This window comes from Gopherus flavomarginatus, chromosome 7, assembly GCF_025201925.1.
Source record: "Gopherus flavomarginatus isolate rGopFla2 chromosome 7, rGopFla2.mat.asm, whole genome shotgun sequence".
NCBI classification, from domain to species: Eukaryota; Metazoa; Chordata; order Testudines; family Testudinidae; genus Gopherus; species Gopherus flavomarginatus.
This window is the reverse complement of record NC_066623.1, coordinates 62,949,584-62,977,326: the sequence shown is the minus strand read 5'-3', so window position 1 is coordinate 62,977,326 and position 27,743 is coordinate 62,949,584. Positions and strand designations below refer to the sequence as shown.

The 27,743-nt window shown below is 43.2% G+C and overlaps 1 protein-coding gene across 5 annotated transcripts in view; it reads left to right on the top strand.

Annotated features, from left to right (window-relative positions):
* Positions 1 to 27,251, top strand: part of TRMT1L (tRNA methyltransferase 1 like) — a 54,176-nt gene extending 26,925 nt beyond the window's left edge. For all 5 annotated transcript variants that reach the window (XM_050961420.1, XM_050961419.1, XM_050961417.1 and 2 more), the window contains 10 exons: positions 5,895 to 6,018; positions 8,443 to 8,522; positions 9,731 to 9,980; positions 11,911 to 12,123; positions 14,274 to 14,461; positions 22,266 to 22,344; positions 23,221 to 23,387; positions 24,183 to 24,242; positions 25,722 to 25,848; positions 25,948 to 27,251. In XM_050961420.1, coding sequence (XP_050817377.1) covers positions 5,895 to 6,018; positions 8,443 to 8,522; positions 9,731 to 9,980; positions 11,911 to 12,123; positions 14,274 to 14,461; positions 22,266 to 22,344; positions 23,221 to 23,387; positions 24,183 to 24,242; positions 25,722 to 25,848; positions 25,948 to 26,272 — 1,613 coding nt within the window. In that variant the 3' untranslated portion in view covers positions 26,273 to 27,251. The remainder of the gene's footprint in view (positions 1 to 5,894; positions 6,019 to 8,442; positions 8,523 to 9,730; positions 9,981 to 11,910; positions 12,124 to 14,273; positions 14,462 to 22,265; positions 22,345 to 23,220; positions 23,388 to 24,182; positions 24,243 to 25,721; positions 25,849 to 25,947) is intronic.
* Positions 27,252 to 27,743: the final 492 nt, after the last annotated feature.

Genomic DNA, 27,743 nt, shown 5'->3' with positions numbered 1-27,743 from the left:
GATGCTAGTTTATACCAGCTAGATGGGATATTTTAAGTTAGGAACTTCAGCAGACATCTGACACAAGAGAGCCATGGTACCTAATTGATGTATATGCTAATAAGCTTGAGGTAAAAGGCCTAGTAACCTATGGGAGAAAGGCAACCCAACATTAGTAGGGTGAGGAAACACAAAAGTGAAGAAGCACTTACTGAATATGCATTAGGTATAGTAGTGTCAATGTAACATGTTATAAAAGTTATATCCTGGCCTGTGTCCCCTGGGAAATGTAACTCTTGGGAGATACTAGGATGACCATCACTGGTGGTGGTGATGATGACAACAACACTTCAGGTCCTTTTGCAAGGAATGGTGTGAGTATATGGCTGCTCAGACACATTCTGTATTATCTCTATCTATGTTGTTGAGTTGGAGGTGTTTGACTTCCCTAATTGTGTTGGTAAAACTACTGCAAATTCAGAAATCTTTTCCTAACTCAGAGTGTTGCAACCGTGCACGTCAGGGTTCCCATCAAAACAATAATTGTAATAATACTGGACCTGATCTTGGAACGAGAACCTGCCAAACCTCACAGTGTTAATTAAGACTTCTTAAGTGATTGATATAATTAATATACAATTAATAAATCAGGCAACAGCAGTTTTTTGCTAATAAAAAACATCATTATTTTGCAATTAGCTTGATAATTTTGGAAATGTCAATACCCAATCTTTTCAAAAGAATGGCACAGATAGTGGGAGACAGTACCTGTAAAACAAAACTGGCATGGCAAATTTCATGCCTCCCTATTTTGACAGCATCCATTTATTTTTAAATCAATCCTGAGTATAAATCAAGTTCAGATAGAATACTAAAATGCTGAATTGTTTTTGTTTGAAGTGCATAAACATGGAATATTGAAACCAGCTGACTGTCTTCAGTTCTACAGCATGTTGATAAAAGTGTAGGTGGTAGGTTGCTCAATTAATTCAGTAAATCAGAATCCTGTTGCAAATCCCCATAAATTATATGCACTGATCTTTTGATCTGATAGGAGCTGAACTGTAAAAGCAAATTATATTATTGGAAGGACTCACTCATTTTAAAGAAAAATAATTTAGCACAAGATTTCAGGTACTTTATTTTTGCAAGTTATTAAAAGAAGAGGTTACTTACCTGTAACTGGAGGTTCTTTGAGATGTCTGGTCCCTATTTGTATGCCAAATGTGGGTGCCCAGGCACTCCATGCACCAGAGCTGGAAATTTTTCCAGCAGCAATGCCTGTTGACCCATATGGCTGCCTTATGCCTTATCACGTGTTCCAGGCAAGGTTATAAAAGGTCTTGTGGGGTGACACACCCTCAGTCTCGCTCTTACCATAGCATAGAGAGTCTGCAGCAGAGAGGAGGGTGAGCAGGTATTGGAATATAAATAGGAACTGCACATCTCAAAGACCCTCCAGTTACAGGTAAGTAACCTCCTCTTCTCCTTAGAGTGATGGTCCCTGTATGTATTCCAAATGTGGGTGAGTACAGAACAGTGATCAGCTCCGGAGGTGGGTGCAAGGACACGATTGGTAAGGCGTGTTGCAGGACGGCGCGGCCTATGGTGGCGTCAGCAGCCGCCCAATGGTCAATGGCTGTCAAGGTGTGGACAGAGCACCATGTTGCCACATGGCAGATCTCATGCTAGCATACATCTACCAGGGAGGAGGAGGTGGTCACGTGCATGCCTTATTGCCATCCCTGTGGCCAGGGAGCAGGAGGACATGTCTGCCGCATCTTCCGCAGCCTGGAGGCTGACTTGGCCCCAGGCAGCCCTCATCCAGCAAGGTCTGGAATCACTGGACCTTGGTCTCCATGATGTCCTCCAAGAACTCCACTTGCTTAGTATAATTATTGAAAGTGTACTTCGCTAGCAGAGCTTGATAGTTAGAAAGGTGGAATTGAAGGGCTGCAGGGTAGAGTTTGCAAGCCAAGAGGTCTGGGCGTTTCACTGCTGTGTGTGTGTGTGTGTGTGTGTGTGTGTGTGTGTGTGTGTGTGTGTGTGTAAGAAAGAGTTGGAGTGCTGGTGTGCCCATTCCATGGCCATGTGCATGACCAGCGAGGCCAGAGGGGGCTGGGAAAACAACTTTTGCCCCCCTTAGCTGGTACGAAGTATCTGCTTTCTGCCCTCTTGGGTGTGCGGGCGCAGGTTGTAGAACAGCATTGTGAATGGGCAGAGCCATGTGTGTCAGGCCCCAGGGCTGGAGAATGTCTAACAACTGGTCCAGTTGGTCTTGGACCTCTTCCAGGGCCATGCCCAAGTGTAGCAATGTGGGACTCACCCCTGCGGCGCCTCCTGCTGGTGTCCTGGGAATTGGCTCATTTTCCAGTCTTGGAGCACCCTCTGCAGGCCGGTGTCCCACTGCTTCTGGGCCCCCGTGTCACTCCCTGGACTCCGGTGCTACGTTATCTGGGGTGCTGCCCCCAGCAGTAACCCCCCAACTCTTGGGGTCTCCCCTTCCTAGGGAACCCCCATCCCCCTATCCCCACCTCACCTCAGTTGTAGGCTACTGCCAGTCACCAACTAGCCCCTGCTCCCTGGGGCAGACTGCAGTATAAGCCATTCATCACAGGCAAGGGGGGTTTGGACCTGCTGCCTTTCTCTGCAACCCAATATCTCTATGGGGCCTTGGACAAGCCCCTGCAGCCTGGGGAGTTGCCAGCCTGGAACTCCCCAGCCCCTCTGGCTTTTCCCCAGTCCTGCCTCACTCTAGGCACCTTGAGCTTCCCAGCAGCCTCTCTCTCTCTGAAGGCAGAGAGAGACTGTCTGCTCCTCGGTCCACTGCCCTCTTATAAGGGTCAGCTGCAGCCTGATTGGGGCGTGGCCCACCTGAGGCTGTTTCTCCTGTCAGCCTAGGGTTTTCTCTCTCAGCCCCAGCCCTCTCCAAGGGCTGGCTTTTGACCCCTTCAGGGCAGGAGTGGGGTTACTGCCCCGCTATACCAAATCAAAGGCCATGCTCTGTACCAGCTCCTGGTACTGGTGGGGATCGTCAGGAGGCAAGAAGGTCGAGGAATCAGGGCCTCATCTGGAGAGAAGGCGGCTGTTGTCATGGCCGGCGGTACCGGATCAAGCATTGGGTCGTCTTCCGGGTCTGAGACCATTAGAGCCAGCGGAGGGGCTGAGTTGTTTCTGGTCTGAGGCTACCGACGGTGGAGTACAGGCAGTGATAGGGATCCTATGTGGGCCAGTGATGCCATGAGGTCAGGTCTTAGTGGTACTGCAGGCCCCATGGATACCGGTGCCACCCAGTGAGCCCCAGAGCATAGGGAGCTGGAAAAGGCATGTGAGCCCGAGAGTCCGCATTATGCCGAGAGACTGGGAAGAAGGACGTCTCTTCCGCTGAGAAGCCCTCCGAGTCCGAAGAAGCCTCCAGCAGTGCGGGCGGTACCGCGATCGCCAGGGGTGTGTCGCAGCTGAGGAGGAGTGACTCAGCCACTGATGAAGGTGGCCAGGAGGGCAAAAGAAGCAATGAGGGCAGGTACAGCAGTTCAAGATGGGACAAGGAGACCAGTGGATCCATCTGGCCTGGTGTCTAGGGCACATCCCATCCTCTGCCACGCTGAGCAGGGTATGCAGAGCACAGCCTGGAGAGTGCTGCCATGGCTGAGTAGCGTGCACGGGCAGGCTGGTGGGACCTTAGTCCTTGCAGGAGCTGGCAGGTCTCGCTTCTGCTTTTCTTTGCCCACTCGGCTTAGGAGTGGCCCTGCAGGGCCATCACATGACATCTCATCCGACCAAAGCCATCTTGGGGAGGAAAAACAGTGTGGCTCAGCAGTCTGCGACAGGGACCTGCTGCAGTGGTTGTGACAGCACTTGTGACTATCCTTGTGTGGCTTCTTGTGTTTCGGTGGTGCTGATGGATCCAGGTGTGAAGTCGAGGGCAGGGCATTTACCGCCAGTGGTAGGCAGTGCACCACCAGCACGAATGGTCTGGAATCAGACACTGCACGAGGCTGGAGTGCTTCCACCATGAAGAACTTGCAGAGGCGCTGAAGACAAGCGTTGCAGGTCCTTGATGGAAAGGATTTGCAGATATCGCAGCAGGTGACAAAGTGTGTCTTGCCTAGGCAGTAGAGGCAGCACATGTGCTTGTTGCTCACGGAGAACGAGTGAGGGCAAGAGGCGCAGTTTTTGAACCCCAGAACATGGGGCATATTCCCCCAAATGGGTCAGGAGAGGACCTGTAAGGGGCTACTATATGAACTAACGAAACTAATGTATTTACAGAAGTATAGAAAGAAAGAAGCAGAACTCACTACCTACCTACAGTGGACCGTCATTCTCGAAGAGTGCACAGGCACCAAGAGAGGATTCTGACTCCAGTCATGTTGTAAGAGGGAACTGAGGGCGCGTCACCCCACACAAACTCCTATAACCTCACATGGAGCACGTGGCGATGTAAGGTGGCTGTGTGGATCAATGGACACTGCTCCTCTAAAACTTCTGGCTCCGATGCATGGCATGCATGTGCACCTGCATTTGGGATACATATAGAGGACCATTACTTGAAGAACAACAGTTACTACTCTTTTAATTGTTTAGATATGCAGTTCTGCTCCTCTCTGTCCTCTTCATCCATCTTCTATTCTGTCCTCTCTACCATTGCTATGTGAAGGGCACATAAAATTAAAGGTAGCTCCCATTCCACTGCTGCCATATGAACAGGTCATTGTAGAAAGTGAACCTGTCATTTCCCCCACCACACACATTCACACACACTTCTTCATTTAGGGGAAAAGGTGATCTAATCAACTGAGTATGGGATTGCGAATTAAGAAATCTGGGTTTTATTCCCAAATCCTCTCACTAATTATCGTTTTATGATCACTTTCTCCCCATCTACAAAATGGAGATAATACTTCCATATCTGTGTAATTTTGACATTGACAAATGGAAATCACAGAATAAATTGTGAAGTACTTCCTCTTTGCTCCTTTCCCCTTTTCTGTTCTCTATAATGTAGTCCTGTTGGTTAAAATGCCATAAAAGTCTAATCAATTTGTATTAAAAATAAAAGATTTGATTCCGATATTTTATGGATGGTTGGGGAGAATTATATAAATATCTAAGCAGTACATATGTGGGAGGCATTTATATGGTCCTCATCCCCATGATATATAAGTACCTAGACAGAGCTACAAAAAAACCTTATTTGTGTGATGCCTCACTTGTCCCCACTGGATCAAGGCAGTAGAGGGAGTATACAGCACATGGATACATTCTCTCTATAATTCTCTGTTAGTATGATTCTGTGGAATGGCAGTATTCTATGTTTAAGCATGCAGAACAGAAAGCCTGTCGTCAGTGATATTGCCAGAGAGGGTACATTTGCAAGGTTCAGAGTATGTAACCAATTCTCTGCCTCTAGGAGAGTCATCGTTAGTTTCAGAAACTATTCTGAATTTTTCAGGTAAAAATGAAGGTCTCTGAAATCCTGGACTGACTTGAGCCCTTCTGGCTTTTTAGTTATCAAGAAGTGACTGGAGTACTATCACAAGCTCAGTGGTATTTTTTGTTATGAGCGAATGTATTTCCTGCAGCATCTCATACTATTCAACTTGAACGAGTTCTTGAAGGGGTGTAAATCTAAGAAAGAAATTTGGTATGATGAAACTATGGCATTTTATAGGGTGTAAATCAGGGCAGAATTTGGCCCCAAGTCTGCCAATGTCCTGAATTTAACTAGCTGTGATCTCCTTTCCTGGCACCAAATGGTAATGGGCTGGTTTCCATATGTTAACATTGTTATGTATCAGTGGGATTGGGGCCCTAATCACCGAGAGATCTTTTTTGAATTTTATAGATAAAATGTACATATACTCACAAATTATCATTAACTGTCTCCTTTCCTCCCCTAAAATATTTTTTAGCCCCTGCTCCTAAGTCTTCTCATGAAGTGCTGAAAGAGGCAGACACAGATGTACAAGTTCTTCCTAACTACTCCACACCTCAGAAATCAGATTCCTATTTTAATCCCAAAATGAAACTCAACAGGTGAGGGGGGTAGTGGGGAGAGGTTGCAATGAAAATGCTCTCACTTAAAAAAATTATCCCAGTAAACAGCCCACTATAATGTCTAGAGGAATAACATTTTTCAAGCAATAAAATAAGGTGCCCAATATAGGAAGGCTCCATTCTGATGCTTTTCTAATTTTGCTCACTGAACTATCTTCCTTATATACTGCTGGAAAGACTTTTCTAAATTAACAGAAATTGTCTTCAGAAGAAAATGTGGTGTTCTAGTTTCTAGGGAAATAAAGATGCTAGCTTATGCAGCAGTGTGGGAGTTTAAGGGGCAAAAAACCACACAAACCACACTTGAGGAAACCTATTCAATGAAATGTTTTCCTGTGAGTTTTTGTGAGCTCCCAGGACTAGACACCACCTAAGTGCTCTCCTCCAGCACAGCTGAAGCATGAGCATACATGTCTTACATCCTACAACTCCTTTTTATAGGTCCCACTCTATTGGAGCAGATTCTTTCCTCTAGCTCCTCTTCACATCATTCTTTTTAATGTCAGTGGAGTGTGTAGTTGTTTCATCCTCAGAAAAGTCATAACGTCAGCCAGGCCTTGGTTACACTTGCGACTTACAGTGCAATAAAGCCTTCCAGAGTGCTGTATCTCACTCCCCGTCCACACTGGCAAGGCACATACAGCGCTATGTCTCCGCGGCTACAGCGCTGCTGGTACTGCACCTTCCTGAGAGGAATAACAGCTGTTGCATATTGGCTGAGACACTGCTGCTCCAGTGTAAATGGGGAGTAACGTTATTACGCACTGATTGACCTCTGGAAACTCCCTATAATCCTTTTAACTGAAGCATCCTCTCTTGTTTTGTTGTGAACTCCGGAGGAGAAGTGCCCTTTCAAAGCTCCGTTTTGGGGGCTGCTTGTCAAAAAAACAAAACACAGCTACTATTTGCTTTGGATGAGTGAGAGGCAGGCAGGGGGGCTCCGTTTTTAGTGCCGATAGCTAATGTTTGCTTGAAAAGAGAGGCGGGGGGGAGGACGGAGTTGGGGTCCATTTCGGTGAGCGACTGCTTATCTTTTCTGTGAGAAAAAAGGAAACAGCTGCTGTTTGCTTTCAGTGAGTGAGTGAGATGTGGGGGACAAGACAGCATGCTGACACACTCTCAGCATCCCAAAAACCCACTCTCTCACCCCCAACTCTCCCTGTCACACTCCACCCCACCCCCATTTGAAACGTACATTGCAGCCATTTGAATGCTGGGATAGCTGCTCATAATGCACTGCTCCCAATGCTGCTGCAGATGTGGCCACGACAGTGTGCTGGTAGCTGTCAGTGTGGACAGACTGCAGCGCTCTCCCTACTTAGCTGTACGAAGGCAGGTTTAACTCACAGCGCAGTACATCTGCAAGTGTAGCCATACCCTCAATTGCTGCAACAACAATGCCTGTTCCCTGAAACACGGAAGTTGAACTACCCTTCAGTCATTGCCAGGGTCCTTTTCCAGAAGGAACCCTGCCAAAGATAATTTTGAGTCTAGGGAAAATTTCTCAGGACAGTCTAAGAAGATTGCTGGTTATTTCCAGACAGTTATTACTAGCAGTGAATGGTTTAAAAAAAAAAAAAAAACACACCACCAGTAATGTCTCTGGTCTGTTCTTTCACAGAGGACGTTAACTACTTATAGAAAGCAGCGCAAACCCCAAACAGCATATACTCTTGAACCCCAGTTAGTGTTGTGTAACTGGCAAGTGGAATCTCAAGTCCTTATTTTTCATATTACCTTTTTGCCATACAGTGAAGGATTCCATTCCACTACAAACTCTTAGTCCAGGTCTACGCTACAAACTTATATTGGTGTAACTACGTCACTCAGGGGTGTGAAAAATCCACACTCTTGAGTGACATAGTTATACCAACCTAACCTCTCATGTAGACACTGTTATGTCAATGGGTCAGCTTTTCACGTTGACATAGTTAATCCATCACCCTGAGAGGCAGTAGCTGTGTTGACGAGAGACACTTTCTTGTTGGCATATAGTATCTTCACTAAAGCACTACAGTGGTACATGAAGACAAGCCCTTAGGCCAGCAGTTGGTACTTTAAATGACCAAACAATTTGCCTGCATACCTAATTTGTCCTGCTACATGGACTCACTGATCATAGAAACTGTTATATAGTGGTGTTTTATATCTCAGTGCTCCCTGGATCAGTGTTAAAGTCAGCACTCCTAGAAAGTTATCATTGGAATTAACTTAAGGATATTTGGGTACTCTTAGACCTACAAATGCTGTTTAAGGAAGCAAAAGGTTTAGAAAACCTTCTGGTGGCTGTTAAACCCAGTTTTTACAAAACTTGTTACTGGAACAAATTACCCTAAGATGGAAGAAACAAAAATATGTGAAATACATACTCTAAACTTTATTATACACCTTTTAATCTTCTAGGCAACTGATATTCTGTGCATTAGCTGTTTTGGCTGAAGAACGGAACCCGTTAGAATGTTTGGATGCATTTGGGGCCACTGGTAAATAAAGAAACTTTTGGAATCTCATTTTACTTTCTTTAAATTTCTAATTTTATTTTACAATTTGTAGCAGGTCCCTCTCATGAGAAATTGACATTGTATATTTAAGTATTATGGGGTCCTTGCTTAGGCAGACTCCTTTTGACTTCCACGTGTGTTTCCCCAAGTTAAGGAGATCAGAATTTGGCTCTAGATGGACCATAACTATCTTGGAGCTGAAGTTATTGATGCTCAAAGGAAGAATTTTTACATTTTAAAGCGCATGAAATACCGTGCATCTTAACTTGATGAGTTATGTCCAACATCCCATGTATTCTGATTCCATAGCTGTAGAGTTTGGTTTTAAAATCAACCCCTAGTCATAGAACAGTGCCACTGAATCCAAACTTTCGTTTAAAAAATTGTTTCCAGTCTCTATATTTATAAAGAAGAATCCTGACCATGAAATTAATGTAAACCAATGCGGTGTTATCTTCCTGAATCTGTAGACAGTGAAACAGTGAACTATCCCCGTGATCTCAAACAGGTGTTAGTTCTAAAACCTGAAGACAACAGTTAAAATGCTCAGCAGTTAATGTCCTGCTAATATGTTTATTGCACAGTTCCAAGCCACACCAGAAGTCTTAACAGCCTCCTAACCAGCTATCAAAACCTCCTGTTTCCCCCCCAACAACTTTTACAATACAATCACGTATTGTTGTTACAAATATCAGCAGCACATCAAAAATTTAAGATTTAGGGGCAGCATAAAAACAATTTAATATCAGACTAAGGAGGATTGCTATATTAGTTAAAATGTTAGTTTTCCTGTTTCATTCAATTAAATTGAGGGTTTGGTTTTTTTTTCATCTTACTCTGCCACAGAAGTTTCAGTCTGCTGCATTAGAGTGTTGCACAAGCCCAGGGGACTTGCTACAGATTTGAGGTCCAATTTGTTTCACAGTACGCAGAGCATTTTTATATCTGTGGCACTTATCTTGTAATGAGAACTGAGTAGGCAAACCCCTGTGCCCATATAGACTTCAGTGAGTCTTCACACAAATGCTGGAGTTTGCCAACAGATGAAAGCCAGAGTATGGATCACATTTCTGTATTATGTACATTTAGGGTTTGATTGTGTATTTATTGAAGTTAAGGGGATCAAAAACCAGGCCTTTATTCTATTGCATGCAGCCAACCTTAAATTATGCACTTATCTTTCTCCTCAGGTATAATGGGATTACAGTGGGCAAAGCACCTTGGAAATTCTGTGAAGGTTACAATTAATGATTTCAATGAAAATTCCGTGACAATGATTCAGGAGAACTGCCATTTAAACAAGATGAAGGTGATGAACACCACTAAGGAAGAGGATGACTGTGATGAAACTATGGAAGAAGGAGAGGAAAATGTAGGCATTATTGATGTGACAAAAATGGATGCCAATGTCATAATGCACTTGAGATCCTTCGATTTTATGTAAGTGAAGAGTGTTTGCTACTACAAGTTTGTCTTTTTACTTGGTGCTTTGATCTTGACTGTAATTTAATTTTTTCCCCAGTGATTATTTAGAGAAGTCTGAATGGACGAGATAACCAACAGCGGCTGGTTATTTGCTTATTAAAAAGTTTAATTGTGTAGCATCTGAAGTGCTGTGTAAACAGAGACTTAATTTTAAATTTTTTAAAAAATAATCACTGGGAAAACATTTAAACCCTTCTGGCATCCAACGTGGAAAATAAGCACCAGGGTAATGTGTGTTGGGTGCTGTGGTCAGACCTGGTTGGAGCCATCGTTGAGAACAGGTACCAAAGTGAAGCCAGCCGAAGAGTCAGGACCAGGACAGCACTGAAATCAGGGTCCAGGGATAGGCTGTGGGTCAGAACTGATGTCAATCTATAGACAAGTCAAATCAGGATGCAGACCAAAGGTTGAAGCTGGGTTAGAGTCAGTCTAAGGATCCAGAGGGAAGGGCGGGGCTGGAGCAAGGTCAGAATAAGACATGGGCAAGGCTGAAGTGGGCTGGAACAAGGCTGAGGCAGGAACAGGGACCAGATCAAGGGCAGGCTGGAAGCCTAATGACACTAACACTGCAAGCCAGCAGGAGGATTCCTGGCTAAGTAATGCTGTTGTACAGACTAACTTGCTGCTCAGGCAGGATTAGTGAAATACCTGTGCCTGGAGATCATCTGACCCAGCCTCTCGCCAGGAATAGGCTGCTGCAGTATGCGTTAGTGCTGAGGTTCTAATTGTGGGATGAACCCCTGCAATTGAGTTGCTGCAGCATGCCTGAATAATGAGCAGGGATCCTAGTTTCCCATGATAAAAAAAAAAAAAAAAAAATCTCCAATAAATACCATAAAAAGAATCAAGTGTTTTTCCCATGATTATAATGAAATGCTGAACTTTAATTTCCCTAATCACAATAGGGAGCCCAGCCACCTAGGGATGACAACGCAAGCCCCTCCACCCAGGGCTCTGGCTGTGAGCCCTGGTTCAGTTAATACAAAGAGCTGGATAATGGGGGCTCAGATAACGTATACAGTAGAACCCAGTTTTTCATTTTTTACAAAATGTAAAAACTAAAGACTGTAAAAACACAAATTCTGGGTTTTTCCATGGCAAAGGGATCTCTAGGATCTGTGGTGATGAGTTACTGCAGGCTCTGTTGGAGGGGGAAGTCACGGCAGCTGAGTGAGTGGCTCTGGTTTGGCTGCAAGTTTGCCTCACAATGTGTATGAACATTTTAGGCCAAACTTATGGATTTTTGGTATAACTTTGTTTGGGAAAAAATGAAATACAAGAATCTTTTTTCTATAATTTTAGACCATTTGAAATTCATATCTGTGCATGTAATTTTTAATAAGGCTGCATGTTTATGGATCACTTATTGTAATCCATTCTTAAATAGCATGGCTGATCTAATTAGAATCTAAGGCCAAAATATTCAAATTTTAGTGCCCTAATGCAGGCACTAAATCTATATATAGACCTCAAATTAAATGGTCTGATTCTTAGAGTTGCAGAGCATCCACAAACCAATTGAATTCAGTGGGAATTGAAGTTTATTTGTATATTTTGAAAGGCATGGGAGAATAAACACCTGTATCTTGGCCAGCATTCTTCTTAGTTCAGTTATCCAGCATGCTAGGATGTAAGAGAGATTGTGCTGTGTGTGTGATGATTATTGCGTTACTCAATATGTACTGCCTGCCCCTCTAACTTGTTGCTTTGTAAATTATTTGGGCATGTTGGAGGTATGGAAGGTGTGTTGTAAAATCAAATTCTGTTTTTATTTTACTTCAGATGTTATGGATGAGGATTTTTTTAAACAGTTTTTTTCTCTCAGATATCTTAAAAGCTAAGTAGTTATGTACCAGAGATGCTTCTCTGTATTTTTTGGTTTTAGACACCTGGACCCATTTGGAACAGCTGTGAACTACCTGGATTCTGCATTCAGAAATGTAAGAAATCTTGGAATAGTATCAGTGACATCTACAGACATCAGTTCTCTGTATGCAAAAGCTCAGCATGTGGCCCAGCGCCACTACGGCTGTAACGTTGTCAGAACGGAGTACTACAAGGAACTGGCAGCTAGAATAGTAGTTGCTGCTGTGGCAAGGTACTATTACAACACGTGAATCATAGTCAGCTCCTAAGCTCTGGCAGCAGAGGATTGCTAATGCACGCTTTTGGTGATTGCTAAAGCAAGTTGTGTGTCTTTGCTTTTCAGAATTCCTTAAACTCTACAAGTTAGGCACTGAAATATCAATTTTGTATTTGATTTCAAGTTCACTCCTATAGAACAATTTAAGTATTTTAAACTGAAGTGACTGGCAAGATGGCAAATGGGTATGGAGTATATTACTAATCTTCAGAAAGAAAAGGTAATATAATGCAAACTTGAATATCTGAAGATTTTAAGTTCCTTTTTCATTTGGTGGTGATTTAATGCTGCCTAAGCCTTTATAAATACTTCAGAAGCTATTAAAGCAATTAATTATCTGTGGGAAAGAGCATTAAATTAGATTTGCTTTAAATGGAAATAAACTCATTAGTGTCAACTTTCACAGTATATTTCATAATGAGAAAACAGATATTCACCCCAAAATCTAGACCCCCTAGCCTCAAGTGTTTACAAACAATAAACACAGTGTGGCTAAATTTTTCACAGGTTAAATATGGTTAAGGAAAAAAAAAAGATCTGGTGCTGTAAATCTACTACTTACAAGCAAATCTACTTATAAAGCAAATACGATATGGTGCTGCTTGCCCTGCAAACCCTGTTAACGTTATTAGTCCTTTCTCCTACAGATATTCCCAGTGACTTCAGAAGTGGAAGTTGGGGATTTGGACACTAAATCAAGACAATGGAACAATAGTTCAGGGAAGAGTGAGTGGGAGATTAGGCGTGAAAGATCTTCAGGCTCTGTAAACGAATCCACTCACTGCTAGGTGGCCAGGAGTAGAATACCAGCATGATCCAGAACTGTGGTGGTTTCTCTATCAGAAACTTGGCCATCTTGCTGGGTCACCATCTTAAGTCTATCCTTTCTTAGGTCACAGTCATGCAAACTAAGAGTCCCTAAAATATTTTTGACACAAAAATTCTTCCCCCTCTGTAGAGTTCTTCCTCACCCTGTTTTCAACACAGCCTGTAGCCCCCTTGCTGGCTCAGTAACCATTGTGGAAGGCTTTATATGCCCCTTTCCTTGGACCAGTAGGGGACCCAGTCCCATCCTCTACTCTGAGTTCTGGTCCAGGGGTTCTGTACTGAACAGATAGGTCTTCTCCCTTACCTGAGCTGCAGTTTTCCATGGGCCACTTCCTACATAATCTCAAATTCTCCTTTGGGTATGTCCATTTTGTCCCTGCTTACGCAGGGTCTCTCCCAGGCCTCTCTTCAGGGAGAGCTTTTCCAGACTCTTCCCTTTTTGGTCTGGGTCTCTCCCAGGCCTTCATGCCTGTAGAACTTTTCCTTACTGCCTGAGCTTTCTGGCTGGTTCTTTCCCCAGCTGGGCTTTATCACTTAAGCCTCATTCCCCTCAAGTGGGACTCAATTGGTAATCAGACTGGTTTAGCCCCATGCTCTCCAGCCCACAGAGCAAGCTACCCTGTTACAGACTCCATAGTCAATTATATTAAATGGGACCTGTTTAGATTGTCTTGTCTAGCTCCCTGCCTATGCTAGCTTATTCTCTATGGCATGTTCTCCAGTGCTATATCTCATTTAACTTTTACATGATTCTAGCACTAAGGGTTTCATCTGTCTCTGTAAAACCACACCACAGGCTGAGACCTCATATTGGAATAACTTTTCCAGAGGGTCAAGTTAAATTTTCTTTGCTAATTTTCACTTTGCTTCTAATTACACCCCTCCAGAGTACCCTAAAGGATTCCTCTTTTCTGTGTACCAGTTCAGATCCTTAGCTAATGATTTATCTGCCCTTAGTTTTCATTTAATCCAGATCTATTTATTTACTTTCTATAATCTTTCCTTTGAAGTCTATCCCTCCAAGTCTTCTCAACACCTAGGAACCCCAGTCATCGACCAGCACCCTATTATGCTAGGCACTATACAAACACAGAACAAAAAGAGGACCCCTGCCCTTCAGAGCCCACAGTCTAAGTGGAGGCTCTTTATAGACAGTGTAGGATTTTTTCAGACAATGGATGATTGTAAATATATATATATTGCAGAAGGCGGAACATCTGGGAAAGTTAGTCTTTCCTGAATTCCTATATTAATATGTTATCTTTTTGCTTTTGTAGAGCTGCAGCTCGATGTAATAAAGGCATTGAAGTTTTGCTTGCAGTAGCTCTAGAACACTTTGTCCTAGTAGTGGTGAGAGTTTTGAGGGGACCATCTCCTGCAGATGATTCAGTCAAGAAAATTCGGTATCTTATCCACTGCCAGTGGTGTGAGGAGAGGATTTTTCAGGAGGGTAATATGGTAGAAGGTAAACGGATTTTCCTTGGGTTTCTTTTAAAGGTATAATCCATGCATGTTTATTGTATGTACCTATGTTAGGCACGTGGTAAGTTCCAACATGTAAAAATACTTGCTTTCACTGGAAATATTTCATATATAGAATTGTGATAATGATCGTGCACATAAAGGAGAGGGATTTCCATTATAATCCTCTAGTTTAAAAGGGGTTCTTTGACTAATTATTATATGGATCTCACTGTAGGTTTGTGTGCACAAGTTTGGAATCTCTTGACCAGCAGTACCCATTGGGGCTACTCATGGCACCCTGCATGCCCTCGCACCACACCACCAGGGGCTTGTCTGCCTGCTCTGAACCCTCACACTAGTCTTTTTCAGGTCAGTCAGTGACTACCTCTGCTGCCCAAGGTAGGAAGCAGCAAAGATCTTTGGACACTGCTCACCAAACAATCATAATTTCCTGTACTGGCCAAGAAGAGATCTAAGAGCCACTCTTCTGACTTGTCCAAACCAGCTGCAGCGAAACTCAACTGGCACTAGGAGTCTTCATATGCTACCAGAGTCAAGAGATGAGAGGCAAAAGACACCAGTCAGTTTTCAGCAACCAGTGCCTCAAAATCAGCTCTGATGTCATTGATACCAACAGATTTGGATTCTTTAGTATCATGCCTTAGCAGAAAACCTCAGTCTCTTGAAGCATTTTTTTTGGTACCAGTATGGTCAGCACCATCTTCATCAGTACAGAAGTCCTTGACTCTGGCTGCATTCACAACACTTGCTGACCTGGTGATGATCCCAGAACCAGAGCATACACTTCCGGATATTTCTCTGTTACCTACAGTATCTATGTCTATCTAGGTATCGGGACCCAGAGTATCAGTTATGACTATGTTGCTTCATCTGTCTTCCTCAACACCGATCTTGGTCTCAGAGTTATTGCTGGATCGTCTCAGCCAGTGTTAACCTCTCAGAGGCCTGGTCTACACTACGCAGTTAAACCGATTTTAACAGCATTAAATCAATTTAAAGCTGTACCTGTCCACACTACAATGCACTTTATATCGATTTAAAGGGCTCTTTAAATCGATTTCTGTACTCCACTCCAACGAGAGGAGTAACGCTAAAATCGATATTAACATATCGGTTTAGGATTAGTGTGGCCACAAATCGATGTTATTGGCCTCCGGGCGGTATCCCACAGTGCACCACTGTGACCGCTCTGGACAGGATTCAGAACTCAGAGGCACTGGCCAGGTATACAGGAAAAGCCCCGCGAACTTTTGAATTGCATTTCCTGTTTGGCCAGCGTGGAGCTCTCAGCAGCACAGGTGACCACGCAGAGCTCATCAGCACAGGTAACAATGCAGTCTCCTGAGAATGGAAAAAGAGCACCAGCATGGACTGCACGAGAGGTACTGGATCTTATCGCTATATAGGGAGAGGATTCAGTGCTAACAGAACTCCATTCCAAAAGACGAAATGAAAAAATATTTGAAAAAATTTCCAAGGCTATGATGGACAAAGGCCACACCAGGGACTCAGTGCAGTGCAGAGTGAAAGTTAAGGAGCTCAGACAAGCCTACCAGAAAACCAAAGCAGCAAATGAAAGATCTGGGTCAGGGCCAAAAACATACCACTTCTACGCTGAGCTGCATGCAATTTTAGGGGGCTGCGCCACCACTACTCCCCCTTGTCCGTGAATTCTGAGGTGGGGGTTATAATCTCAACCATGGCTGAGGATTCAGCAGAGGGGGAAGATGAGGAGGAAGAGGAGGACAACCTTGCAGCGAGCACACAGCACTCCGTTAGCCCCAACAGCCAGGAACTTTTTGTGACCCAGACGGCATTACCCTCCCAGCCCTCCCAAGCCACTAGCCCAGACAGTGATGCCATGGAAGCGACCTCTGGTGAGTGTACCTTTGTAAATATAAAACATGGTTTAGAAGCAAGCATTTTTTAATGTTTGATTTGCCATGAGGGCTTGGGATGCATTCACAGCCAGTAAAGTTACTGGAAAAGTTTGTTAACATGTCTGGGAATGGAGTGGAAATCCTCCAGGGACATCTCCATGAAGCGCTCCTGGAGGTACTCCACAAGCCTTTGCAGAAGGTTTCTGGGCAAGGCAGCCTTGTTCCGTCCACCATGGTAGGACACTTTACCACGCCATGCATGTAGCAAGTAATCGGGTATCGTTGCATGACAAAGCATAGCTGCATATGGTCCCGGTGATTGTTGGCATTCAAGAAACATCCGTTCTTTATCTCGCTCTGTTATCCTCAGCATATCGTTCATGGTAACCTGGTTGAAATTAAGGAATTTAATTAAGGGGACAGAGATGGACATTTTCCTACTGGGCTGTTGCTTACAAGAAATCCTTCCTTGCACATAGCAAAGTGGGGGGAGGGGAGGAAGGATAGCGCTGAGCTTTTTAGCGTTTGGCCAGCAGGAATCTTCCCAGCTAGTAGCCACGCGGTGGGGGGAGGAAAAGGGGGGTGATTAGCAGTGATCTGCCATGATACCAGCCATGCGGTGGGGGGAGGGGTAAAGCAATCCTAGAGAATTGGATTGGGGAGGGGAAGGGTTGGCGTCTCCTGCTGCTTGTTAACAGGAAAGAAGCATCAGAGGGCACTGTGTATATGAAGGCTGGAGAAGCTGAAAGACAGTGGCTTACCATGGCCGCATGCAAGCTGAATTGTGATGCCCGGACCTGCGTCTGTGAGATCTGTAACACCAGAGCCGCAGGCACTCAATATTAAAAGATGCAAAATGCGACCTTGTAGTGAAATCACATGTGCTATGTAAGATGAATAGTGTTGTTCACTGTGAAAGAGTATAATCATTGTTCTGTAAAATGTATCTTTTTAAATAGTTCTCTCCCTTTTTTCCCTCCCTCATGCAGCTGCTCATTTTTCAAGCCTCCCTACTCCATCCCAAAGGCTAGCTCAGATAAGGTGGAGGAAGAAGAGGACGCAAGACGAAATGTTCTCTGAAATCATGGAAGTAACCCGCAATGAAAGAGCTCATCTGAAGGAGTGGAAGGACGTGGTAGCAAAGTACAGGAAAGATGCCAGTGAACGTGAGGATAGGAGGGACGAACGTGAGGATAGGAGAGACGCTCGAGATGAGAGGTGGCGGTAGGAAGGTCAGAGGTGTAGGCAGGAAGATCAGCGGTGGCGGGATGCAATGCTGGAGCTGCTGCGTGATCAAACTGATATCCTCCGACGTCTGGTGGATCTTCAGGAAGAGCAGCGGGGTCACAGAGTGCCGCTGCAGCCCATGTTTAACCACCGTCAGTACTCACCATGTTCCATATTTTCCTCACCCAGACGTGTAAGAACGCGTGGAGGAAGGCTTTGTGCACCCGCCCACTCCACCCCTGTGGACAGTCCTGGCTGGCAGGCTGGGTCACCCAGGATAACTACAGGCATTTCAACATCCCCAACTGTTATTTTCTGGTCTGGGAAGTAAGTCCCTTGCTGCAGCTGTTTAAACAGAGTAGTGCTTCTGAAGACGCGAGTGTCATGAACCCTTCCTGGCCATCCCACGTGGATGTTGGTGAAACGTCCCTTGTGATCCTCCAGTGCTTGCAGCATCATTGAAAAGTACCCCTTGCGGTTTATGTACTGGGTGCCCTGGTGCTCTGGTGCCAAGATAGGGATATGGGTTCCATCTATCGCCCCCCCACAGTTAGGGAATCCCGTTGCAGCAAAGCCATCCACTATGACCTGCACATTTCCCAGAGTCACAACCTTTCATAGCAGCAGCTTAATGATTGCTTTGGCTACTTGCATCACAGCAACCCCCACAGTAGATTTTCCCACTCCAAATTGATTCCCGACTGACCGGTAGCTCTCTGACATTGCAAGCTTCCAGAGGGCTATTGCCACTCGCTTCTCCACTGTGAAGGCTGCTCTCATCTTGGTATTCTGGCATTTCAGGGCAGGGGAAAGCAAGTCACAAAGTTCAAAGAAAGTGCTCTTATGCATGCGAAAGTTTCGCAGCCACTGCGAATCGTCCCACACCTGCAAAACTATGCGGTCCCACCAGTCTCTGCTTGTTTCCCAGGCCCAAAATCGGTGTTCAATGGGTAGAACCTCCCCCATTACCAGCAGGAGCTCCAAAGCGCAGGGGCCTGCGGTTAGAGAGAATTTATTGTCCATGTCCTCATCACTCTCGTTGCCGCGCTGCCATAGCTGCCTCCTCCTTGCCTGCCTTTGCAGTTCATGGTTCACCATAGACAGCACGAGAATGCGTGAGGTGTTTACAATGTCCACAATTGCGCTATTGATCTGAGCAGGGTCCATGCTTGCTGTGCTATAGGCGTTTGCTCAGTTCACCCAGGAAAAAAGGCGCGAAATGGTTTTCTGCTGCTTTCACGAAGGGAGGGGTGAGGCTGTACCCAGAACCACTCGTGACAATGATTTTTCCCCCATCAGGCACTAGGATCTAAACCCAGAATTCCAAGGGGCAGGGGAGACTGCGGGAACTAAGGGATAGCTACGGAATAGCTACCCACAGTGCAACGCTCCGGAAATCGATGCTAGCCTCGGACCATGGACGCATACCGCCAAATTAATGTGCCTAGTGTGGCTGCGTGCAATCGACTTTATATTATCTGTTTTATAAAACCAATTTATGTTAATTCAAAATTATCTCGTAGTGTAGACATAGCCAGAGATCTGCACCTCCTGTAGAGAAGTGCTACTTGTTGGCATAATCATCATCAGCATCTTGGGGGCATAGAAGCCCTTCTCCTAGGTTATCTTTTCCTTCTCCAAGATGTGTTCCTGAGAGGGACACTGGGAGAAGTTCTTGTAATCACAGAAGACGTACTTCTGAAGACCATAAGCTTCTTGGATTCTACCTCTGTTGCATTATATACCCTTTCCTTATGGAATGCAATCCTGGCCATACTGGCTCCCTGTAAATCTCAAAACCCATTTTCTTTTCCTTATGTGAGATCCAGATGTAGGAACAAGTTGGCTTCTTTTGGAGAACTTTCTCAGGTGGTATACCTGCCACAGAAGGGTTGTCTTCACAAATTGAGCCAGGACTCACAGAATGATAATGCATATCTCCTGGAAAAGTATGAGGATGAGTTTTTTTCATGTGTATTTCATCTTCACCAGCTGAAATAGTTTTACACCATCAGCATCTTCCGCTAGTGATGACTTCAAGGACTTGCAGGAACCTCTTAAAAGAGTGGCTAATACTTTGGAGATTCCATTGGAAATAGCCCAGGAACATCCCTGTTATTCAATATTCTTCATCTGTTCCCTTAGGGCCATTTAGCAATGCCCATTAATAAGGCCATTCTTGCACTGATCAGGGATCTCTGGTAGACCCTAGCCTCCATTTCAGCCACGTCTAGGAAGTCATTTTCCCCCTAAAGGGTTCAACTAATTTTTCCACTCTGCCCTGGCATCATTGGTAGTGGCAGTGGCTCATGAAAAATCTAAACAGCATCTTACTGTGAAATCCACCCCTGGTATAAGGAATCAAAACTCTTTTTTGGAAGAAAAATATACTCAGCCAGTCTACAGTTCTGTATAGTCAGTTACCAGGCTCTGTTGGCAGAATGTGATACAGTGGGATACAATCTTTCAGTTTGCCAAGCAGCTACCCCTGGATTCCAGAGATGAGTTCAGGGCTATGATTACAGTAGGTCAACCTAAGAGGGCCGTGATGTTTTAAACTGAACAATGAACAAGAAATTAGCCTTTCTGAATTATTTCAAGTTGATCCTTAGAACTTTATACCCCAGCTCTGAGCAAGTAGTAAGAAAGGCTTCTACCCTTCTGGAGCCAGAGACCTTCCTGGTCTCACTCATACCACCAGATGGCTCCAGACTCTTCCAAGAGTCTGTCTTTCCAGAAGCAGAGATGCCCTCCATCTACTGAAAGCGCACATTCTTCTTCTGGTTAAGGAGAGAAGGATTGATACTGATATCAAGAGTCTTGGACTGATTTTCAAGGATCTGTACCCTGTTCTCCCCTCCTTTAGCAATGGCCTACCCCATCCCTCCTCATGACAATCTGCTGTTTTTTTGCTCCTTGGAAAGATGCATTGCTGATCAGAAAGGGTTCCTTTAACCCCATCCCTGTTATTTCCCAGAGTCCTCAGGAAGATGACAAAGGACAAGGTCCAGTTGATAATGGCCTGGGCAAATCAGTTCTGGTACTCCAACTTCTGATGCACTTATCCCTCCATACCCTTCTACCACTTCCAAGCCATCATTTTACAGACCCGGGGGCTTGTGTCTCTGGATCCAGTGTTTCTGCCTCTGACAGCATGGAGATTAGCTGACTAAGCTGAGGAAAGGAGCAAAGGAGTACAAGACATTCTAATCCAGAGCAGAAAGGTTTCCACAGGACTGACTTACAGAGCTGAAGTGAAAGCATTTTTCATTACAGTCCATTCAGAGATACTTTGAACCCTTGGAGTTTTCTATTCCTACTATCTGCTGTCTTTTGAAACAATTGGGTCTATCCATCAGAGTATGTTTAGCAGTTGTTTTGCATATCATCCACCTATTCAAAGCCATTTGTTTTTCCTATCCTACTGTGTCAAATATCTAAAATGACTAATTCATATCTTCCCTCTAGTCAAGGATCCTTTTTCTACATAGAACATTAATATTGTACTTTGGTCATTTAGACCGGTCATGATTTAGACTAAAATCGAAATGTGCATTTGTCTTAAAACTTTCTGGAAAATTACTCTGTTGAAATTTCTCATACTGCTTCTCTGCCCCACCGGTGGTGGTTGGTAGTTTTGTTGGAGATGTAAGGTTAGGAAAAATGGGTGTTAACAAAAATTCTGCCATGGTTTTGACATGTTAAAAAAAAAATTCACTGAGTATTTTTCCAAAGATCTTTACTACTCAAACTTCAGATAAATCAAATATTTAGTTCCTAATGAAGACAAGTGCCTTTAGCATATTTGAAATATTTTTAAGAACAATTTGGTGTTTACAGATAGTGCATGCAAGATGATTCTGCAATTTGAGAATGTATTGATTTGTGACGCTCCAGAGTTGTTTATCTGTATCTTATTTGAATCTCTAATCCTATCTTATTTCTCATTGTAACTAAAGTGCCCGATGCCTTGGGCTGTTAAGGTATTGACACTTCTCCTTAAGACAATGATGCATTTCTTGGCTATACGAGCATTAGACTGCAATAAGTATCACATTTTCTTAACAGAAATAAAATTGTCACCTGCATAGGTACAGTGTTATGGCTGAGATTTTAAATGCACAAATTAACAGCATTTAGAGTCCTTCAACCTACTATGTATGTGCAAGGGAGCTGAGCTATGGCTGTCATGAAAATCCTACGATTCAACTGAATGTTGTGCACATATGCAGCCATAATTTTTAACAATTTTTTGCATAATACACTTTTCCTTGAAAAGCTTTTTTAGTTTAAATTTGTTTTTGCAATGGAAAGTTCTAATGCAGTAGCTAGAAGGAGTTATTTAAAACACATACCAAGTAATATGGAGCTCTGGTTTTGTTTTATTTTAATTAAAAAGTAACTAAAAAGTTACAATGCCCCTCATTAGATTCCAGCAGACACCAGAGGGAATAACTTGTGACAACATTAATAAAAGTTGGCATCACAGGCATTTTTACAGTTGTTTGTGTATTTTGGGTTCTGATGTTGCTTGTCCTATTAAATGCCTCTACTTAGGCAGAATTACTTCTTATTGGGTGCAACATTTCTAGTATCTAAAACATCTTTCATTTTGTTTGTTAAAGTGAGTTCTATAGAATGTATTTTGAAATCACTTAATTCTGTTTTCTGTTACAGAAAACCCTTACCGGCAACTACCTTGTGACTGCCATGGCAGTATGCCTGGGAAGACAGCAGTAGAGCTTGGTCCTCTGTGGTATGTACAACACACAGCGTAACAAAAGTGAAAGCTTGTTTGTTCATACAGCAGTAAATTTATATCTAGCAACTGAGATGGATTTGGCACCTGGTTATTTAATGGAGAGCTGAGTAATAAGAAAATGAGTTTTCCTAGTCAAACAGGTAGACAACAAACAGTGAGTTTACTAAATAAACAATGGTGAAATTGAAAGCTAGTTCACATCTTGGAGATATTAAAACAATTACACTGCACAGGAGAATCTGGCTAAGTAGCTTGATGTTTTGGGACCAGAGAACTAGTATACATTGAACTGTAACTGATAACTAACTTACATAATATCTTAATACCTATGCACTTCCAGTATTATTAAATAACTTGAACTGTTTGATGGTAATCAGCAGTGGTGTTTATCCTTGAGTTTTGGATTGAAAGAATAATGAAATTTAAAATGTGAGCATTTCAGAACTAGAGTATAGAAACAGAACTAATCCTTAGCACTAGCTCTGCTTTTACTATTTCCAAATACTATTAGGACACACCCTGATTTTGACAGTGCATCCTTGTGATATGGGTATCATTCCCATTTTACACATGGGGAAATGAGATGAAGTGACTTTGCCCAAGTTGACACACTAAATCAATAGCAGAACTGGGATTAACACTCATGAGCTCTTGGCTTTCAAGCCATGACTCTGAACTGCCACTACCTAAAACAAAAATAATGTTAATTGTATCACAATTTATGTACTCTGTTAATATAAGTATAGTTCACCAGCTACTCAGTTTGTGGAAACCACTTCTAAAGGAGCAAAGGCCTTTTGCTGTAAATCAAAATACTTTGTTATACACCAGTCTCCTTGTTTTTCACTGGTATTCTATTGCACTGTCCAGGTCAGGGTCCCTCTTTAACACTGGATTCCTCAGAAGAATGCTGTTTGAAGCTGTTCAGCACGGCTTGGATGAGATTCAGCCACTTGTAAAGACATTAATCTGTGAAGCAGAGTGTACAACTCTAAAACAGTTTTCAATCCATGGTCCTGCCAGTCAGAACAAACAAGGTGAGATAAAATGGCAAGTTGCTTACAAAAAAACACATGGGATTTTTAAATGTCTAAAACCAATTGAAAATTTCTTGAGCAAAAGTAACTGTAGCAGTGCCTGTTAAAAGAAGGTCAGGAACATGTTCCCTCTCACAAAGCATGGGAAAATAGTCTTGCCATGTTATGGGGATTTTGTCATACTCTTTAAATCTCTGCTGTTAAGGCCTGCTCGAGACAGGGTGCTAGACTTCAACCAGTATGGAAAAATCCTATGTTAAGGAAACTAGTGCTGATACAAGGTGCCATGCTGACAGTACTGTAGTCCAATTTATTCACAAAACAGGCAGCAGTAGCAGAACCTTCCCATATACTAGCCTTCGTACTACAGCCCTAAGGGGGGAAGTTCCTCCCCTCTTAGTGAGACGGGGCTCTGCTCTTCATGATCAGTCAATCCTGGGCTTCTCTACAGAGACTGCCAATTGGAGGGGTGATTGAGATGGCAGTCTATAGTGGGATTCTATTCTAATAAGAACAGACTAGAGGCTACCACCTCACTTCAGATAAATCATATAGTAAGTTTACTTGAATATTGTCCTATGCCAGATTCAAACTGATAAGTGTTTAGTGAAAGTTTCCATAACCCATTACCTATCCTTTTGCCGCTATCGTTTTTACACCTTTTACTTTGTCTAGAAAGTTTGGGGTTTTCCCCTTTCAAATTTTTGTGGATCCTTTTATAAGGCAGCAAAATAAAATCTATTTAAAACATTGTTTTGTCACACTTCAGATTTAATTTTGACTTTTGTATTCTAGAAGAATGTGGTGTCTTTATTAAAACACCAGATACTGCTGCTGACTACTATGTGGTACAAGGTATGTAGTTCATCCATCACACCTCTTGTGGTTTGTGCTAGCAGATAACCAGTCAGTGAAGGAGGGGTGGGGTGGGTTTTTTGGGGTTTTTTTTTTTTGTTTTAAACAAATGTGCTCAGTGGTTCACCTCCAGTGAAGATTAATGAAACTTTAAAAATATTTTATCTTTACCCAAAATAGTATTTGCTGGAAAAGACAAAAAGCCATTATTGCATGAAGTGCACTATGTACCTTTGCAAGTCTAGTTTATCTGTGCAGCCCTTGGCTCCTATGGAAGTGAGTTATAGAAACCTTTAAAATTATCTGTTAAACTAGACAAGATTTCAGGTCCCTTCAGCTTTTAAGGAATGAGGGTTTTTTCCCCCCAGAAGTGGTATAGTTGTAGCTTTAGTTCAATCAGTCTAAGCCAGGAATGCTACCTACAGAAAAGCAATAGAGGTCTAGGGTGAGTTTCACACAGGGGTCTTAAACATTAAGCATTGCAACGCTTATCACTTAGGTACTCTACTGCTTAGTGAAATCCACAGCTCTGAGCTGGGCTCCATATACAATGCGGGGGAGAGTTAGGAATCCACAAAATCCAGCTCACTGAGCTGCCTAAGATAGCCACTACAAAATACCCAGGAGAAGGGCGAGTCCTGCTCCTCAGAGGGACTTATGTGCCTAACTCTTGGGCTGGAAGGTGCATCCTTCCACTCGGGATTCAAAGCCATGAACCCGCTCCTGAAGGCTGCAAGAAAGGGTTTATGCACCTTTCTCTCACACACACTGGGTGCTGGGTGGCATCACTGCTAAGTGCTACAAGAGCTCTGGTCAAATGTATATAAATTAGCTGAGTGCTAAGAGCACTCACCCACCCTACTGGAGACCTCTCACTGATATCGAGACTTCAGCTGTGGTCTCCCCACTCTAAGGATAGTACCCCAACCACCGGGCTTTCTGTTTTCTCCTGCTGAAGTTGTTCCACTATATATAAATAAATATGTACTGGAGCCGGAGGACGCTGTAACATGGTTCTCCCATGTACCTAGTGGGTTACTCTGCCCCAATACCTGTTAATTATATACAGTGGAACAGTTTCAACAGAAGAAAGATCTGCCGCAAAACACTCCCTAGTACAGTGGTTATGGCACTCTCCAGGGTGGAGACAGACCAGAGTTCAAATCTCTTCTTCATATCAGACGGGGGGGGAGGAATTAAACCCAGGTCTCCCACATCCCAGATGAGGGCTCAAGACATTGGGTTAAAGCAGTGGTTCCAAGATGGCACCATCGTCTTCCATGTTTTTTGTGGGGCCTGATCCAGTAGCTGGCTTCTGAGAGCACCTGCCAGATAAGCAGGGGAATATTTAGTTTGAGGCACCCAGCTGCCTGGACTGAATCAACTCAGTAATTGTTTTTTTAGGTGGCTACAGAGTTAGGCAGAGGTTGAGGAACTACATTTTGGATCTTGCCCCTAATGAGCATTTCTGTGTTTCAGGTAAAAGGAAAAGTAATGAAATGAGTAGAAACATAGGAAAAAGACAGAAGTCCGAAAGCAATGCTGAGCACCCTGCATTTTACTATAATATCCATAGACACAGTATCAAAGGAATGAACATGCCAAAGTAAGGATCAAGTTCCAGTTTCTGACGTCAAACAAAATCAGTGTGTAATCTGGGTAGAAACCAACTAACCAGTAATAACTTTGTCTATAATTTTTTCAGGTTAAACAAGTTCTTACAGTATCTGTCCCAAGCTGGGTATAGAGTAAGCCGAACCCATTTTGATCCCATGGGAGTTCGCACAAATGCACCCTTGGCACAGTTTAAATCTATCCTTGTGAAGTACAGCACTCCCACGTACACTGGGGGGCAGGCAGAAGGTCCTCTGCAGTCCACTGAAGATGCCCAGGCAGAAGACAATGTCCACACTGCTGTAGCTGACACGTCAGGAGACATGGAGTTCACAGAAGATGATAAATCAGAAGGCAGTCTCTCATTCACGAAAGACAGCTACAACGATAACTTTACTGCTGCTGAATGTAAATAATGTGTTAATTTGAGATTTGCAACTAAGCCCTACTCATGTAAACCAATCTACAGAACTGGTTTTGAAAGCTTGGGTTGCCAGTTATTTTAATGCGTGGGAGACGTTTTAGAATTACACAGAAGAACTTGTAATTGATCACAGTACATATGGTCAAGTTACAATTAGAGTGGAGAAAGAAACTGTAGAGGGTATTGACTTTTATGTTCTTGTCTTTCTTTTAAACACTGGCATTTTGTGACTACCCCCAGCTCTTCGAAAAGCCTTATTCAAAACTCCTAGTGCAATTTCCAGTACAGTGGATAAGCGATGGGGCCAGAAGTCTTAAGCATTTCCGTAAGTGTAGCTAGAGCATAACCTAAGTATGAAATGGGCCATCGTGCCTGCTGCAGCTTGATTGGTTAGAGTTCAGCAATAGGTCAAGTCTGTAAGACACCAAAAATGTTGCACTATAAAATGTGGTATTAAATTTAAGCAAGCCAGAATATTTTAAATAGGTACAATTATGTCCTTAGGTAGCAAACTTAACTTTTACCTAAAAGCAAAGACCTAAATGCAAGTGGATCAGGAATTAAATTAAACTCTTTGCTATTTGATTTTTTATCTTTAGTGCTATATAGCTATATATTTCAAGTGAATTAGCTACTTTGAACAAAACAAACAACAATTACCTGCTGGTAATAAAGGAGAAAGCTGGTAAGCTATTGGGGAGAGAGGACTGAGTGGCAAAGAATTAATTCACCAGGATTTAACTCATCCTGCATTTAAATTGTCACTGGTACTATTTGATGATTAAGTCAATACATCTGAACTCTAGTCAGTTAGCTGGCAGTTATCTAATTTAACCTGCTGTGAGATTCCTTTTACAAGTCAATGATTAAATTTGTACATAAACAGGTTCTTTTCACTAATAAAACCATCTCTTGTGGTACAGGTTGAAAAAACACATTTAATAAATAGTCATATATTATATTCCTTTTAATACACATATATGATATTACTTTAGCCATAACATCATGAGGTTCATTTTAGTGTGGCTTTTTCCAACTGTTAGAATGAAGAGTTTGGTCCAAAACTTCTGTCATTCACTAGTTCTGATCTAGGAACAACTGTCTTATACTGCGTTTAAAACAGGATCTTCCATACAGCAAGGTTAATAATTTTAGATTCAGGCTTAGTCTACAAAGTTTTGGTGGCATAACTATGTATCGGCTAGGAGACTGAGGGGGGAAAAATCATAACCCCTAAAAGCCAATGTAGGTGTGCCAAAGGAAACTCCCCCCATGTAGATATAAGTATGCAGCCAGAAGAGTTTTTCTGGTGGCTTAGCTGTACCAGCAGAACTCCTCCTGTCATATCAGTTTATGCTACATCTCCCTACTATGGGGTTCTGCCAGTATAGCTACACCAGCAAAGTACAGACACGCCTTCAGATACAGGTTTTCACAGCCACTGCGGCCCCAGTCCTGTCACA